Genomic DNA, 19,066 nt, shown 5'->3' with positions numbered 1-19,066 from the left:
GTGTTGTCTCGGTCGTGCGTCTAAGTCTTAGATCAGGACCTAAATTTCCTCGAAAAAACACGGAAAAATCACTAGTCGCAAAGTCACAAGTGGGTTTGCGACTTGCGAGGTCATTTTGGCATAAAAACAAATGAAGGCGGATACTTATAATTCGTTGAAAAATTGGGCGTTTGGTCAATAACCATAACTTCATTCGATCGAGGAATGGGTTGGACCAAGTCATTATCTCTATAACAATAGTTAAAGGCCCTAAGAACAACCAAGTACTTTTGAAATATATATTGAGCGAAATTGCAAATAGCAACAAATTAACAACCCAGACCGATACAGCATCACAATTATTATTTGAAGTAAACTTAAACACATGTATAAAAAATGCCCCCAGATACGATGGAAACCAGATAAAGAAATTTGGTCAAAAGTACAAACTTCCTGTTTGCAGGACATATCCATATCATCACCAAACATGTTACTCCCGAAAACATTATGAGTGACAGAAGAATCTAAAGCTGTATCATACGTCTCTAAACCGCGGATATGGTAGATAACCTGTATTTGATAAGTTAAGTGTTGATTTCGATGTACTAGGCCGTAGATGACCGTCACATCAGGGTTAAAGGTTTGTTAGCTTTTCAGCATACTGGATTCAGGAATCTTTTCATGTAGAAGTCACAACTAAAGATAGAAAGTCCCCTTAAGTTGGTAATGAACTTTTATCAATTTGTTGTATTCATGTGTAAGATAACATCTTAACCCCTTGTATCCTTCTTTTACACTGACAATGTGAGCTGGTAACTGTTATTTGGGCTTCAACAGGGCAGTAAAAAGTTGCAGGCTTCATAGTGAAAATCTAAAAAATACCCAATAATATATAACGAGGGGAATGGCATCATGCCATCAAAAGATTTCATCTTTTCTCACGTATTACAATTACAATGACAGTGAATGTTCCCACCACCAGCACTTTCAAACACAATGACAACCTGTGGTGTTAAACCCAGAAAAAGGTATATATTCCTGTATAATTACCGTTTTATTAGTACTGCCCATTTCAATTTAGAGCGTTCATCACTTTCAGCTTATTCATTTGGTTGAAACATGAATCAATAGCTTATTAATACATGATGATCATTACATTCATAACCTTTTAGCGTACTCTCTTGCTCCAAAAATGGTGGATCCAACTCTTATATTAGTACTGCCCATTTCAATCTACAAATATTATAACAAGTATGTTAAGAAAAATAGTTGCATGGGATATTGTGGAATTCTGTATAACTTCATAGCTCATTTGGTATGTTCGTAACTAACATAGGCAGGGGCAATCCTAGTAAGGAGCCAGTGGGGTCGACACCACTACTTTGGAAATATTTTTACAAAGTATAACTAAAATTGTGAAAAACACCACTAAGTTTAGTGATAAGATCCCGTATGTTTTTAAAATCATGGTTTTTTCAGGATAAGCAACCAACCTTTGAAAATTAATATTACAAAAATACAACTCAAATTCTATAGGTGAAAATGGGTCAGAGGTTGCATCTCATCGACTCAAAACACTTTTTACCCAACAAAAATGTAATTATTATATTAAAAAAAAAAAAAAAAAGCTTAAAAGGGATGAGAAATGTGGATTTAATATCTGAGCACTTACAGCAAGCTCAAAGTCCCCTGACATGCCCATTGACAGTTCACATTGCTCCTCCGATATTCCAAAAACGTTGCATACCTCGGTTCTGCACTTTGCTAGTGTCTGACATCAACACACAAGTGGTATAAAAAAAACATACGATTATGAGGAACAAACAAGTGATGAACGGAAATTTTTAAGATGTTATAAATTTGTTCAGCAGCACCTTGAAGTTCTCTGGGGTTGAAGTATAATCTGGCATCCCAATGGTCATCAAGCCACAAAACTCGAGGTTTGGGCAGTTTGAAGTAACATGTTTCACAAGTTCTAAGCACCCATCAGGGTCAACTCCAAATTTTGCTGTAATCATGTGAGAAAAAAGTACATTGAGAACGTTAAAGACTTGCAATTGAGGTAGAGTTGTTAAAGTTAAGTTCCATGTTTACTTACATGTTTCTCCACTTGTGTTGACCTGGACCAATACTTTCAAAGGTTTCCTGCCAATGTTCCCGATAACCCAATCAAGATTATTTGCAATCTAAGAAATTCAAAAATAAAAAGGACATACAGTGAGTCCCTAAATCAAGAAGGATGGATACCAAATAAATAAGGGTTTTTATTATATTTACCCTTATTAAGCTTCAAAAACTCATATTTACCCACCTAAACATAATATTATCATATATGTTCATTCAAAACCCATAAACCCATCTTATTTACCCAAACTTAAAAATATGTATATTAACTTTAACTGTGCATATTATAGAAAAACCAATTATTAAATCACCAAACAATGTTAGCGTAAGATTGGTCCAATTTTGTTTTTAGCAATGTACAACAAGTGATGGGCATAAAATTTATTTATTGCCCACTTTGCTAGTATGACTATTTTGCATATAAGAGATGTACATATCACATACATATTTTATTAATTTTTTTGACAAGCAACATAATTTTATTAGCAGCCTACCTATCACACAACTATTTACAACCTAATACAATAAATTCAACAATAGCATTCGACCAAAACAAGCAGTAGCCTACTAGCCTCAAACCTTGACATCCCATACATATTTTACCATAACTTATTTAATAAAACGGTTCACGAAGATCAATTAAACAAGTTTCATCAAACAATTAGGTAGATATGCAATTATATTATATCCTTATATATTACTAAGTTTTGGATCCCAAATAATGAACATTTTAATTTAATACAAATATGTAGGTTTCATCATAAGTGAATAGGTATTCTCACCTTGGAAGTAGGAAGTTTTCATCTCAATATATAGTTTGTTGCAGGAGGGAATCAAAAAATTGGTTGGAGGAATTGCCGCTAATGTAAAAAATAATGTGTAATTCTTTTGGGTTTTATTTATTAATATATATATTTTTAAGTTAATGGGTAAGTAATACGTGTTAATGGGCATATATGATAATATTATGTATAGATGGGTAAATATGAGTTTTTGAAGCTTAATAAAATATGATATAAACCCAATAAATAACAAGAGGATTAATGAAAAGAAATTCAATGAGGGTACTAAAGGGCATGACATAAGTCACATAACTAAGAAATGAACTAAACTAAAGGACCTTAATTATGAACCCAAAAAAAATAGCATAATTTAACTATATGATAATTTAGTAACTTCTTCTCCTAAGTATTACATTTTTAAAATTGAAACAATAAATTCGTCAAAAGAATGGTACTAACTAACTAAAGCTTAAAGGTTGCATCAACTGCTTAAATATCTAAGCACAAGAAGATAAGTGACATGAGTTCCCCAATTGCTTTAAAGAAAGTTCTGGATTCCCAATATCTAATATGCAACATTTACTCAGTTTAGATAACAAAAAACGCAGTTTATGATATGTAGATTAAGTTCTTTAATAATAATCAATACCTTCTCATCGTCTACGGTCTCCACCATCGCAAGATTTGGTACGCCCGCTGCCCATCAATCAAACATGAACCTTATATAAGAAGTGGAATTCCATAAAATAGCTACATACTTAATTGAACTGTCCAAAATGATACTTCTAAAACATATTTAATTAACATAAAACAAAGTCTACATTTAAATTTTCCACCTCTATAGCCAAACATCTTATGTATCCGTCTTGCAACATAAACAAAAGCCCAACACATAGTACATACTAAAATCTTCAAACGCACAAACATTCTCGGCCCCTTTTTTACCTCTCTTATACTGCCACAGCAATCGCATTGGGCAAGACGAGGCAAGCTCATTCTCAACACTTTAATTACGCAACATAAAAATGCATAATTACTGAAACTATAACTATTTCAGCAGTATGTTTGTCATGCAATTTATCGGTATAAAATCATTAATCACTTACTCAATAAAGGTTTCACTTTGTTGCTCTGTAAATTCCCAATAAAATGCCACTCTATATCTTCAGGAAGCTGCAAATTTACTAACAATTACTATTCCAATATCATCATAACCCTAAATCCTTGAAATAAAATAACATCCAATGGTAAATTGTCAAATAAGGTAACATATAATTCAAAATTTGTCATTGTGACGTATGTACACTGATATATAGTAAAACTCTGCGTGAATAAAATTACGGAAAGGAAATCAATACTATCCAACATTATTTTATAAATTAAGATAGTTTAAATTATGGCTTTCAAAATTAAACTTGCATTCATTTCTTTAAAAAAAAATAGAAATTTAGGCTCTTTCTCGAGGAACGTAAATCATCAGTATATGGATATATCATAAGTTAATTATTATTGAAATTTAAGGGTTCCATGTATGGGTAATTTCACTAATTTGGTATATAAAAACCCTAACTTTTTTATTTTACAGTAACTGATAAAAATTGATATTGAATCGAATGAAATTGATAACCTGAGGTGATTTTTCGATGATTTCCTGGACGTAATTTTCACCAAAGCAACGGTGACCGGCGTCGTATACTTCACGAAGAAGTGAAACTGGTTTTGTCTTACTAACGGCGACGACGTTTATTCGATCAGAAGAACGAGATGATCTTTCAGCTGCTTGTTTCACGCGGTTAATGACTGATCGCAGAGCCGTTGCTGCAGCACCATCCATCGCCGTAGTTGCCATTGCTAAATACGGTTCCGTGCGGGAGTTGATAATCTAAAATGAAAAATTTATATAACACATACATAATTAATTAAAGGTAGTATAAAAAAAAATGTGAAAATAATTCAATTTATGTAAGTAGGCATTGATCGAACACAAAAATATCCATCACAAATTGTACATTGTGTATTTTTATTGTACAACTATACAATACATTTTTGTGATGAATAAAGTAATTTTCATGTTGGATATATCGGCTAAGTAAATGAGTAAAGTGTTTGATTTTTTTTTTTGCGAAAAAACAATTTTATAACTAGAACGCAATCATAGAAACTTATTGAAACATGCAAAACCAATAAAATACGAGCTAAACTAAACTAACAACCAAACGGAATCTCAATACACTAAACAACGTCTAAAGAAGTCTAACTTACGTAAAGCAAAACTAAAGACAACACAAATTAAATAAAGGATAACCAATCTACATAACAAATAGGTGCCTCTACCTAGCAAAATTGTAACTTTTGCAAAATCCTAATTTTAATTAGGAAACATGAGAACTAAATTCAATCAACGACAATTTGCGTCATTGGTGCTGGCCAAACATGGTTCAAGAGATGAATCGTTATTGATCAAGCATATTTTCGTGACACAGTAATGAGATAGTTATCGGTAATGTACTTGAGTGCTAAGTGTTGGGTGAGTGTTTGGGTATTGGATGTTCGCTTTCTAGTTCGGATAGCGTGAATAACTCAGTTAGAGATGAGAATCTCAAAGGGGTATGGACCAAGTGATTGAATTAGTGAGTTGACTAGTGACCGAATATCCAGAGAAAAAAATATATCAACTCTCATGATGTGGCTCGGAGTGTCTTTTTTGGGTTTGACAATAACATATTTGTAGGCAAACACTCAGGTTTAGTTGTTCATGGGCATCACCATGCTGACGTGTCATTCCTTTCTAGGCTGGACAACATTGGTAGTTGGGCCCAAGTCTTTTAGGCCTTATTCGTTGGGTTTACGTGGCACATTGTTAACATGTGTGCGCATTGTCATTAGTAGAGCTTACTTGACGTCACTGCCTTGTACTGGCTTACGTCTAACTATTGCTGTATCTAGTGAGTCGTGAACCTATCACTGACTATTGTTGTATTCGGTCTTACTAACGGTCCGGATTGTGACGTCATCTATACGTCAATCCGGGAGTCGTATGTCGGCTCCAACGAACTTGTGTTTTTTGCTTGGTCGGATTTATTTGGATTATGAATCGTTACTAACCGAACGTTAACCGGTTAGTGGATTGTTTAGTGTGAGCTTCGATTAGTTATTTACGGGTACCAAATATGATATATGGTAGGCGTATCATTAAGTCCCTTGGGTTCGGTATTGCTATTATGCAAGTGGTAGCCCTGTCGAACTAAAAATCATTGCTCTAGCTCCATAGGTTTGCACCGAAACCTTCCTGAGTTGCCTTCCTTTTATGCTTTGTCCACGATTTGACTGCTGCTTTTTGAAATCATTACGATTTGTTGGTAATGCACCTTTCCAGTTATTGGTGTCAGACTGTAAAAGTAATTGATTGCTTCCCTCCTTTGATCCCTACCTTACACATGTAATATTTGGATTCTGGCTCATGCCTCTACCCCGTATTTCCTTTGTATATAAATATCCCTTGCTTGATTTCATTTCTTTTTTACGCTCTCCAAATCTTCAAATAAGCGTTCTTGAGTTTTTTCGATTGCATTATGAGTCGTGGTTAGGGATGGCAATGAGCGAGAAAAAATTTGTGACCTGCAGATACCCGATCAACGATTGGCATGTAAATCATTAAATCCTACCCGCGATTACGGGTACGACTGTACGATTATAAAATTATACCCGCAGAGGGGTCGCGGGCGGATCACGGGTATACACTACTCGTCGCGGGTAAAACCATATCCACAAATCCACGAGACTTTTTTTTTTAATTTACCCGCGGGTTTACACATACAAATATTGATTTTACAGATAATTGAATAATGATTAAATATATGATAGAAAAATGCTAACAATAACTCAAAGGTTTATCGTTAGCGAATTTCAGGAAAATGCTAACGAAATCCTAAAGGGTGTCGTTAGCAAATTCCTTAATAAAATTTTGTGGCTTTTAATTTTTTTAAAAACTAAGGTATATACTTCTATAACCCGCGGGTCACGGGTATCCGTGAGTAAATTAAAAGAACAACAACAATCCCGTAAATGCGAGGTATGAGAGAGGTGAGATATAGACAATCCTTCATCTACCTAGAATAGAAAAGAAATCGTCTCTCTAACCCCGAGTTGCGAAAAATTCTCCACCCACCGGAATATAAAGTCATCTCTCTCTCTCTATCTCTCTCTCTCTCCCTCTCTCTCTACTCCAGGGTAGAGAGATTGCTTTCGTGAGAACCTCCGGTCATGAATAAATAAATAGATAAATAAACAAAAATAAAAATAAAAGTAAAAGTAAAAATAAAATGAGACGCTGTGAAAATGGTGGGATCGGATTTTCATGAGTTTTAAAGCTTGCATCAGATTCAATTTAGGCTTTAAGTAACAGTTAAGTCACCAATAAATCGACGTTTGTTGTTGCCTCAGTTAGTAGAGCCAAAACACTTTCACAACCAGGGTCGGTCTTGTACATTTTGATGTCCTGTGCGAGTCAACTAGAAAATGCCCTACTAAGTTGCCCTAGTAAAAAACTATTACATGTTGACTCGGTACTTAATCGAACTTAATCTATATATGTATATATATAATATATAATAATTTTTTAATGATATGCCTTATACCTATCGTTAATGTGCTTAAATATATTGTATAAAGCGGTTACAAGTTGATTTTATAGAGGCGCTTATTGAATTGTAGAAGACTTTAATACACGTTAATGAAAACTTTAAAAGGTACTCGTTAGAAAAATTAGACAAAATGAATCTACTATATTAACAAAATAGTGTAAACCTAGTTTAGATGTCATGTGAAATTTAAAACTTATTATTACCGACATATACACATATTAATCACTAATGTATAGGCTCATAAAGCCATAAAATTAACAAAATTGATACTTTTCGTCATCAGATTTCATGCTAGATCTAAACAATAGTTATAAAACCGCATTTAGACGCGAGTAAGCGTCATTTGCACTATACAAATTACATGAAAATGCATAAATATTAAGAAGTTATAATCGAATAAATATAGTCGTATATTGAAGACTACCCAAACTATTCATGCTCATCAAGTTAAAGAAAATATTATCATAAATATATCTTAAATGGAGTTATAAGAATATAAAATGTACATATTATTGTATAATTATTCTTTGTATAAAAATATACGAGAAATTGTTACCGTTTACAAATAAATCATACATAAAGAAAGAAAGAAATGAAAGAGAGAGGTAAACGTGTAATTTTAAATAAAACAAAAGGTCTATTTTGAAAGAATAAAAATTTAAATGTGTATATTCAACTAGCATAAAAGGTTATTTTTTGAAATAGAAAAGTAATACTCGTGTTATCTCGTGGGCATCTTCAGTACATAAAAAGAAAGTCCAGATGCCATCATAAAAATAGCTTTTTAACTTCCTGATATGAACTTCTTTTTTAAGCGCATCTGTTAATCGTTTTCTTATAACTATAAAAAATCATTAAGTGACAGTAAATATCAAATCTCGATTTACAACACCTATATTTTGAATGATTGATGCTCGATTGATGCCCAGTGTGGGTGTTGGTTATATTTTGGTTAAAAGAATTGATATGGTTGTTTGTCCCACATTGGTGGATGGAAGAAATGAGGGGTGAACTCTTTGAGTATAAAATGATTTTTGTCCTACATTGGTAGATGGAAGAAAATGTGGGTGACTTACTTGGATATAAAAGGAGGTCATGAGCATACTTCAACGTGCACCAATCAATACACTTTAAGTATTTGATTATTTATTTACTTTGGAGAGTGTAGTTGGCTCAAGAGAGTCGCATATGTCATTGTAATAATTTCTCTAGGCCCGTGATTTTTCTCTTGTTTTAGAGTTTTTCACTTTAAATTCTTGTGTTCTGAATTGTTCTTATTTTTTTATTATTATTGTTGTGTGGTGATAATTAGTGAGACCGTAATTTCTCGACAACGGACGCATGGCCAGCCTACTCCTAAGTCCGGCTCCGTTGACAACAAAACTCCAAAGGCATGGGGTAATTTATAATGAAAAGAACAATTGATGCCCATCTTTCCCAACAACCAAAGAGTCAACGCCAGTCGTCTCTCGTGGTCAACATTTTAAAAGAATGCAACTTACCCTTTATTTCCATCTTCACTTTTCCTCCACCACATAACCACCTGAAATTCCCAATTCCACCATCATCTTCCATCGTCAAAATTCCCTCCCAAAATGGACACATCAACCCTAGAATCAAAGATCCGATCCGAAAATTTCATCACATACGAGTCACCATTCACTCTCTACTCAATGGCCATCAGTTCCACCACCACCACCACCACCCGCCCATCCCACCGTCATATCGCCGTCGGCAGCTTCATCGAAGAATTCACTAATCGAATCGACATCTTAACATTCGATCAAGACACTTTAACTGTAAAAACAAACCCTAATCTCTCATTTGATCACCCTTATCCTCCAACTAAACTCATGTTTCAACCAAACCCTAACTCAATTTCATCATCAGATATCTTAGCTTCATCAGGTGACTTCTTACGTCTCTACGGACTCCGTAACGATACAATTGAACCTATTTCCGTACTTAATAACAGCAAAAGTAGTGAGTTTTGTGCACCTTTGACTTCGTTTGATTGGAACGTGATCGAACCAAAGCGAATCGGTACGTCTTCCATTGATACTACTTGTACAATTTGGGATATTGAAAAAGGTGTTGTGGAAACACAATTGATTGCTCATGATAAAGAAGTTCATGATATTGCTTGGGGTGAAGCTGGTGTGTTTGCTTCGGTTTCGGCTGATGGTTCAGTTAGGGTTTTCGATTTACGCGATAAAGAACATTCGACGATTATATACGAAAGTCCTCAACCGGATACACCATTGTTAAGATTAGCTTGGAATAAACAGGATTTGAGATATATGGCTACTATTTTGATGGATAGTCATAAGGTTGTGATTCTTGATATTAGGTCACCCACGTTACCGGTTGCGGAATTGGAGAGGCATAGAGGGAGTGTGAACGCGATTGCGTGGGCCCCAATGAGTTGTCAGCATATTTGTTCAGCCGGTGATGATTCGCAGGCGCTTATTTGGGAACTACCAACTGTGGCTGGACCTAATGGGATTGATCCTATATCGATGTATTCAGCTGGTTCAGAGATTAATCAGCTTCAATGGTCAGCTGCAATGCCTGATTGGATTGGTATTGCTTTTGCGAACAAGATGCAACTTTTGAAAGTTTGAGGTAGAATGTAAGTGTCTATTTATCTGCTCTATAAACCTATAGTTTGTGTATCTACCAAATGTTGTATATTGAATTTACATTTGATGATCATAGTAAGTTTTGCATCATGAACAAATATATGCACGTTATTTTTGTCGAATGTGTTCAACACTTCTGTTTTGAGGTAAAAAAAATTTATGTGTAGCTTCTCCTTGCTTGTCGTTTTTATGAATAAGGATCCGAGATACACCCTTTATACTTGAATTGATAAAAGGATCTTATGATAACATGAAGTTGTAGCCACTACTGAGGCATTTAGATAATAATTAGATGTATATTATCATTTCTACATTTTGACTGTGGGAACTGCGATTTTAGGTTTTTTGCATGGTATACTGACTAACCTTGAATCATTTTTAGCTTCTTGTTCAGGATGTGACAGTAAACTGTTGCAGTATAGATTGAGAAAAAGGCACAGTTTGAGACATGAAGTGCTGAACCATATTTGAAATTGATTTTGATTAGAGGTCGCTAAATGAATAGGTTTGACTGGTTGAATAACAAGTTGACAGTTAAAACATGTAGTCTTCAAGCGCCTGTCAAATTAGGTGGGTCATATTGGGTTGAGCCGACCCACAAAATTATGAGCTAACTCTTATGAATGCACTTTAGATAACATTCAACCGCGTGTGAAACACAGCTACATAAACCATTTTTATGGATACATGAGTTGCAACCGTTGGTTACTTTCAATCTTCACAAGTTTTCGTTTCAAATGGGTTAATCTCGTGTCATTTAGGCGTGTATAGTTTCATATTCCGTAGTAAATTTTTTTAGAAGAGCAACTCACACACTATAGTTTGATAGTAAATGAAGAAACTCGAATCAAGTCTTACGAGATGGAGAGTGATTCGTAACTTGTAGAGTTGGTTGCGTGATACGAACATTGATACGTGGGTCTGAGAATGTGGTTGATATAATAACTTACTATTAGTTCGTGGGAAATATGAGTACTCATATTTCCCATGAACTAATAGTAAGTTATTATATCAACCGCATTCTCAGACCCACGTATCAATGTTCGTATCATTACGCTTACATTCTTACTCACCAAATGGGGTTTGACTAACTGCATATTTGGAACTTGTTTAGTCTGACCTTTTTCCATCCTGGAATTAGGCATGAAAAAATTTACGGTAATTGAAGATGATGGATGGATTAGTTGATTCGTTCTCTCTGGATAATTTGGAAGAAAAAAAAAACAAACATATCGTTTTATGTTACTAGCTTACATATCATTTTCTTCTATTATTTAACATAAAATTCCCAGTTTAGATTACATCTCGTTTTGTTATTCGGATACTCAAGGCTCGGTTTGGTTAGTTTTTGGTTCTTGTTTAGTGGTAGGGTTTCGTTTTCTGCTTCCAAGCCTTGTAGCGTTTTCGATTCTTTTGTATGTTGTCTTTTCATCTATTGATGAAAAGACTTGGTTTTAATATTATCGTTATTTTGGCAAAAAAAAATAATAATAATAATAAAAAAAAAATGAGTTACAAACTGAAAAAAATGTTAAATTATCTATTAGTCAATTAAATTGTAATATCATATTGTGTGCAAAAGATAGAATCGAATGAAACCTCTCATCACAACCAAGAGATGTAATTAAACGAAACAAGAACATTAGATTGTCGTACAAAGGGGAGTCCTGGATCCGATCGTTGCAAAAAGTGAATGTGTTGATGAACATACTTATTACAAATCAGATAATCTCAATTAACTAAAACATACTTGCTGGTGAAGGACTACCTTTTGTACGACAATCTAGGACTAAACATACTTGCTTAGTGGGCTAAACATACTTGCTAAGGCCGCATGCTCGAATGGCAGCTTTAAATGCGTTGAAATCGGAGACGATAGCATTTCCCTCACACCCCCAAGATGCAGATGATACGATATTCATTGGGAGGTGGAGCTCGAGAAACGTCCGAAACGTTTTGAAACTTCTTGATAGTTTTGAAGAAGCCTCGGTCTAATAAATAAACACACACAAAAGTGTTGAAAGTGGCATTGGGGTCTCCCAGGAGTGCATTAAACAAATGGTTGTTTGCTTGGGTTTTTAAAATGGTACTCTAGCTTTAACATACCTTGGACTCCCGGTCAAGTTAGAGATGAATAAGTTGAAGGATGGGACTCCGGTAATTGATAAAATCTAGAAAAGATTATCGGATCGGTAGGCCAAGACGATGTCCTTCAATGGTCGTGTAACACTCATTAACTCGGCTCTCTCAAGTCTCTTTTTGTATTATTTCTCTGTATTCCGTGCACCTCTTTGTGCTATCAACCTTCTTGAATCATTGTGACGTAACTTCTTTTGGGTAGGTCGGGTTGGGTGACAAATCAAAAATGCCTTGGGCTAAATGGGGTTAACTGAGATAGTATTTTATACCTTATGAGGGTGGGGGTTGAAATGTGGGCTCTTTAAAGCCTAAAAATCTTGCATTATTGGGTAAATGGTGGTGGAAGTTCCGGGTGGAAACCAATGCGTTTTGGGTAAAAATTATCGAGAGTATTGACGGGTAGATGGGGATTGGGGTGGTTGACTGATAACAAGAGTTTTATTGTTAAATCACCATGGCATTCTATCATAAATATTAATCATATTATTTCGTGCTTCGGCTTACACTTTAATGCTTCTTTTGTCAAAGAAATCGGATATGGTAGGGAGACGTTAATATAGGAGGATCGATGGCCAAGTTTGGGACGTCTTATGGACAAATTTCCAAGGCTATACAGACTTGAATCTTGGAAGTCAGCCACTGTATGCGACATGATGCATTGGGATAGCTCCACATGGATTTTCAATTGGCAATGGTCTAGAGATCTTAGAGTTGCTGGTGAGCTTTCTGAGTTGGAATTACTACTTTCTTTGGTCCCTAGAAACGGTCTCCTAGCAGCGATGGTGTCTTTAAAACAAAATCATTAATATGCCTTTAAGACGATAATTTGTCTTCAAGATAATTCATCAAGTAACGAAACAATCAGGAACATACTACCTTCATAAAAAATACTATGAATTTTCGTGTGGCATTCTCGAAGAAGAATACTTATAGTTGGAGTTGAGCTTGACAAGCAGGAATTGATCTTCTCTCGGTCATTTGTCCTATGTGTGAAGATGAAATTGAAACCGTGGATCATTTCATTTCTATTATGTAAGTTCACGATGGATTCATGGCCCGACTTTTTGATTGGTGGGATATTGGTCCGGGTTCGAATTTGAGCATAACGAAATTGTTTCATGGTAGAGGAAGATACATTCGTATGGCTATCAACTAGTCTTTATGGCAAGCATGCGAATGGGTTTGCGGATATCTCTCTTGGAAGAAACGTAATCATAAAGTGTTCAGGGAAAAAGTGTTATGTCCGGCATTGTTATTTGAAATTCAAGTTAAAAGCTACGAATGGATCACTGAACGCTTCTAGAAGATCACAATAAGATGGCACCAATGGCTCACGGATCTAAAGTCGGTTGGCTCCAATAACAGTGTGCGAACAGTTGTAGGTTAACTAAACATAGTGTCTATTAATGCAGTACCTTCGTTTATGTGTTATGTATATAAAGTTATTAGATATAGATCTTTGTATCCATTTAGAATTGTAATTTATTTCCAAATTGTTATTAGATAAATATGGTAGGGATTTGGACTTGGGCAACAAGCTATACAGCCGACCCATTCTTGTATATATAGTCGATATGGATTAATGAAAAGGGCAGCGAATTGATTTCTATCATGGTATCAGAAAGTTCTATCTAACCTATCGATCATATTTTTTCTTTTTCTCCCTACCTTACGTATTCAATAACCCCTTCTTCATTTTTTTCTCTACGACTAAAACATGTCAGATAAATCCCCAAATCCCTATCACCCTGCTATTACGGTGACTAAGATCCGTAATTTTATCCCTATCATTCTCGAATCCGACAAAAGCCAATACAACACTTGGTCGGAGCTATTTCAAATTCATTGTCGGGCCTATGATGTTATTGATCATATCATTCCAACCGAAACCACTTCTACAGAATCTACCACCTCTACCGTAACTCATACACACACAATCACTATCTTGGTCCCGTTTGGATTCCATCGTGCTGCAGTAGATTTACAGCACAATTTCACATGATCTGTTGAACACAATCATTACGAAAAACACAACAGCTCAAAAGGCTTGGGAGCGTCTTCGGACTATTTTCCAGGATGATGAGCACTCACGTGCTCTTTATCTCAATGCTCAATTTACGAATTTACGAATGGAGAACTTCCCAAACATGTCAGCATACTGCCAGGAGTTGAAGAATCTTTCTGATCAATTATCCAATGTGGGCGAAACTGTGAACAACAGCAGATTGGTACTACAACTCATTGCCGGGTTACACGATTCATATGATAGTGTTTCCTCACAGATTGCACATGCCAAAGTATTACCAGATTTCTATGAAGCCCGGTCGATGGTTATTCTCGAAGAAACTAGGAAGCAGAAACAAGCAAGTCATCTTTCAGAAGCTGCCTTAATCACCACCACTACTTCTGGCTCTAATAAGCAATTGGGCAGTAGCAATTCACCCAATAACCCTCGATCAACACAAACTAATTCTTCCAATTATCGTGGTTGTGGTGGTGGTCGTGGTTCTGGTTATCGTGGACGAGGTGGTTGTGGTAGAGGAAAGCAATCGTGTAACAATTTTTCGCAACCTTGGTACGCTTCAGGTTTTCAATCACATCCGTGGCATAACTCGCAACCCTGGAACAGTTCTAATTCGGCCCAATATGCTAATTGGGCCTGGAAGCCATGGTCCATCCCACCGTGCCCATACCCATCTTCTTCTTGGGTCAAACCTCATCAGCCAACTGCAGGTCCAGGAATATTGGGTCCTAGGCCCAACCAAACCCAATCCACTATGGCTTCTCAAAATAATTTTGCACCTACTGATATAGATGCAGCCTTTCATACCTTGTCGTTGTATCCGCCTGATGATAATTGGTATATGGTTGGTATATGGATACAGGTGCCACCTCGCATATGGCTTCCTCTTTAGGTAAACTCGCGTCTTATTGTCCGTTAAGCATTAATAAAAACATTATTGTTGGTAATGGCCATAGAATTCCTATTGAAGGTTACGGTAATGCATTTTTTCCTACCTCATCTCGACCCTTACTCTTAAATCACGTTCTATATTCTCCTCAATTAATTAAGAATTTAATTTCTGTTCGTCGTTTATCTAATGATAACCATATATCTCTTGAATTTGATCCGTTTGGTTTTAGTGTGAAGGAATTCCCGAAGGGCACCCCCTAATGAGATGTAATAGCTCCGGTCATCTATACCCGACGACCTGGAAATTTTCGACCAAATTTAAACTTAATCTTTATATGGTTTCGACATGATAAGCAAAGTCTATTTAATTGAATCTAAAACAAAAAAAATGAACTGTTTCATATATGCAATTGACCTTCGACCATTCTCGACGATTCACGAACCACTATTTATAAATAGTTATCTGTGAATATATATATATATATATATATATATATAATTACTGGAAATATAATTCAAAACATTATATGTTGTTGTTACTAAAACGAATTACGTAAAATAAAATAAAAATAGAATATTATAATAATTATTATTTACAACATGACTATATATAAATAAAGTATAGTAAAAATAAATATTAAATGATTGTAATACTCGTTTGATGTTCCGATTGATATTAAGCAAGCTAAATTCAAACTTATATGATTTTAAAATAAACGATTAGCCGAAAATGAGTTTTATAAATTATAGGCTTATCAAAAATGTATTTAGGAACTAATTGTTGAATTTTAAAATTTTTTATATTTTACTTGGGGTTGGGAGTGAAATATTAATGTAATTTTTATTTAATAGTTAATGACTAAATTTTATACCATAATGACTGAAATAAATAAATATAATTACTGCAAAATTTTAGGATTTTTCCGAAGACTTTTTATTCACCACTTGAGTAAACAACGGAGCACGATATAATACCCCGTGAAAGTGTCGGTAGAAAGAATCCAATTATTTAGGCTGATTAACTGTTTAGTACTGTTCTTACAACTCATTCACATGTTATTATTAAAGTAGGTTATAATTATTATTACTATATTAATATTATTAATTAGACTTATATATATATATATATATATATATATATATATATATATATATATATATATATATATATATATATATATATATATATATATATATATATAAACATTTCTATACAATCTGCATATAGAGACTTGGTTCATTGATCAATTACTACGACATTTTTCATCCTCTACCAATCTCACCACTTTTCCACCACCGGCAGTCACCACCCTAACCCACTTCAATCACCACCACCGTACGACACCAACCATGATCACCACCATCATCTCTTTTATTAGTTATTTGTTGAACCCACCATAAAAACTGCCACTCACCGCCATCCTTTTCATCGTGAGCCAACCAACCACCCACGAGCTTGTTGTACTCCACCATCGATCAAACCATCATCTATACCCTTCTTCTCTCAAACGATCATCAACCACCATTTCCACCATTTCAACCCCACTTAAAATCATTGTTGTTACTATACGAAACCACCGATAACCACCACCATCCTTCTCTCTCCTTTTCTCTCTCTACTACTTATGTAACTCACGACTAAAGCTGATATTCCTTCTGCTTCTATTCGATTTAAAACCACCCAAACCCTTCTATTCTTGTTACCATCGCCTTCTGGGTCTGCTACTATCTGGCCGAAGGTCACCAAAACGAAACCCACATGATGTACAGTGAAAAGAAGAGGATACAAGGAAGAAGGACGTAACGAAGGATGATGATAACGATTACGAGAAACATGAAGATGATTATGTATTATGATGATGGCTGCGTTTTCTTCTTTTGTTTCTATTTCCGATTAAATCAAAAATGACGATGTTGATACAATGATAATGGTGAGAAGATGAAATGATAACGTTACATGATAATTACGAGTAACATTAATGAGGTTAAAGAATTGATGATGACGTGAATCACGATGTATGACGTTAGAAGATGAAGATGATTATGAAACGATAGTTATGGAGGCTGTGATGACAGCGTATATTTTTTTTCTCTTCTTTGGACTTCTGTCGCAGGTTACCAGACAAACACCCCAATTTATTCTTTTTGCAACGTAATACAAGTGGGCCGAAATTTAATTTTGTGTTGGGCCGAGACTAGCATTTCTATTGGGCCACTATGTTTTAGTTTCTAATCGGGCCAGAAAGATAGATATAGAAGATGGGAACCCTTATATATTTATGGATATGATGTTGATGATGATAATAACGGGTGTGTTATGAGGATGAAGAGTTGATGATGTTAAATGATACATGAGATGATAACATGATAAAAATGTATGATTAATTGAATCACGATGTAAATGATGATACATTAATGAGATAATGAGTGACGATGTTAATGAAAGATGATGACGATGATCGTGATGGTTATGAGGTTATGATGTGATGATTAGATGATGTACACGATGGGGATGATTCATGATACAGATAATGATGTTGAGTATGACGATGATGATTCGATGACAATCGGTGATGATCTCATGATGATATACATGGGATGATGTATGATGTATACGATGTTAATGATGATAGATAAGCGAGGTAATGATGATTACGGGACGATTGAATCATGAAGACGATGATGATGGATACGGTAATCGTGATGATTATTATGATGATACGAATGATACATGACGTTGATGATGAGATTAATGACCCGTTGATGATGATAATGATGATGATGATCCATCGATTATGATGTTGATAATGGTATAAATCTACTAATACTATTATTATTATTTATGTTTATTATTATTATTATTATTATTATTATTATTATTATTATTATTATTATTATTATTATTATTATTATTATTATTATTATTGTTATTGTTATTAGTATTTATATTATTATTGTTATTATTATAATATAAAAGATATATAAGAGATGAAATATTAAGATAAAAGTAATTATGGTTATATTTAAAGATTATGAATATGATAAGTATGATTAAGATTAGGTTAAGATTATAAATACATATAATATTATCATTAGTAGTAAGATTGTTATTATTATTATTATTATAAAAAAATATCATTATTATTAAAGTTATCATTTTTATTAAAACTATCATTTTTATTATTATTCATATTATCATTATTATTATTATTAACATAAGTATCATTATCAACAATATCATTTTTATTTTATTTTTTTATTAGTATTACCATTATTAATAAAGTTATTATTATTATTTTTTTTAATAAATCATTATTTTCAAAACTATCATTTTAACAAATAAATATTTTGTATATAAAAATATACTTATTACATATACTATAACTATATTAATATTACATACATTATATATTAAACCTAATATCATTGTTTACATAAATATTTACATATAACAAATTTTTGATTTAACAATATAATACTAATTATATAGATATATATGTATTAGTATAACTATATGTATGAATATTAATATACAAAATAAATATATAACTTTTGAAATAACAAATATATTACTAACTTAAATAAGTAATATACATAAACTAGTTCGATTATTATTACATGTTAATTATATGTGTTAATATATATACCTGATATAGGTTCGTGAATTCAAGGCCAACCCTGCATTGTTCAGTTGTTCAATATCATCATACGTTTTTTTACTACAAAATACAGTATTGTGAGTTTTATTACTCCCTTTTTAAATGCTTTTGCAATATATATTTTTGGGACTGAGAATACATGCGATTTTATAAATGTTTTACGAAATAGACACAAGTAATCGAA

The 19,066-nt window shown here is 33.9% G+C and overlaps 3 protein-coding genes across 8 annotated transcripts; 2 read left to right on the top strand and 1 right to left on the bottom strand.

Annotated features, from left to right (window-relative positions):
- Window positions 1-843: 843 nt before the first annotated feature.
- LOC139843509 (uncharacterized) lies at window positions 844-4,758 on the bottom strand. Of its 2 annotated transcripts, none has more exons than XM_071833607.1 (7): window positions 4,513-4,758; window positions 3,992-4,058; window positions 3,535-3,581; window positions 2,078-2,165; window positions 1,854-1,987; window positions 1,652-1,750; window positions 844-1,212 (listed from the first exon to the last, which is right to left on the bottom strand). In XM_071833607.1, the coding sequence occupies exons 1-7, from the start codon at window positions 4,732-4,734 to the stop codon at window positions 1,138-1,140; spliced, it is 732 nt and encodes a 243-aa protein (XP_071689708.1). In that variant the 5' UTR covers window positions 4,735-4,758; the 3' UTR covers window positions 844-1,137. The 2 variants fall into 2 exon arrangements, with proteins under 2 accessions (XP_071689708.1, XP_071689709.1); XM_071833608.1 differs by having other exon boundaries at window positions 3,535-3,578.
- Window positions 4,759-8,979: 4,221 nt separating this feature from the next.
- On the top strand, window positions 8,980-13,902 carry LOC139904533 (protein TRANSPARENT TESTA GLABRA 1-like). 5 transcript variants are annotated; one of them, XR_011778855.1, is made up of 3 exons: window positions 8,980-10,160; window positions 12,020-12,393; window positions 12,838-13,902. XR_011778855.1 is itself a non-coding variant. In XM_071886443.1 (2 exons), exon 1 carries the CDS (start codon window positions 9,124-9,126, stop codon window positions 10,150-10,152), a length of 1,029 nt encoding a protein of 342 aa, XP_071742544.1. In that variant the 5' UTR covers window positions 8,980-9,123; the 3' UTR covers window positions 10,153-10,160; window positions 12,838-13,902. The 5 variants fall into 5 exon arrangements, 4 of the variants coding, with proteins under 4 accessions (XP_071742544.1, XP_071742542.1, XP_071742543.1 ...); XM_071886443.1 differs by lacking the exon at window positions 12,020-12,393; XM_071886441.1 differs by having other exon boundaries at window positions 12,020-13,902.
- Window positions 13,903-14,026: 124 nt separating this feature from the next.
- Window positions 14,027-15,224, top strand: LOC139841587 (uncharacterized). The gene is made up of 2 exons (XM_071831801.1): window positions 14,027-14,227; window positions 14,289-15,224. Exons 1-2 carry the CDS (start codon window positions 14,027-14,029, stop codon window positions 15,222-15,224), a joined length of 1,137 nt encoding a protein of 378 aa, XP_071687902.1.
- The last annotated feature ends 3,842 nt before the right edge of the window (window positions 15,225-19,066 follow it).

This window comes from Rutidosis leptorrhynchoides, chromosome 4 (genome assembly GCF_046630445.1).
Source record: "Rutidosis leptorrhynchoides isolate AG116_Rl617_1_P2 chromosome 4, CSIRO_AGI_Rlap_v1, whole genome shotgun sequence".
In the NCBI taxonomy this organism is placed as follows: Eukaryota; Viridiplantae; Streptophyta; class Magnoliopsida; order Asterales; family Asteraceae; genus Rutidosis; species Rutidosis leptorrhynchoides.
The sequence above is the reverse complement of the archived record's forward strand: the minus strand, read 5'-3'. Positions and strand labels throughout refer to the sequence as shown.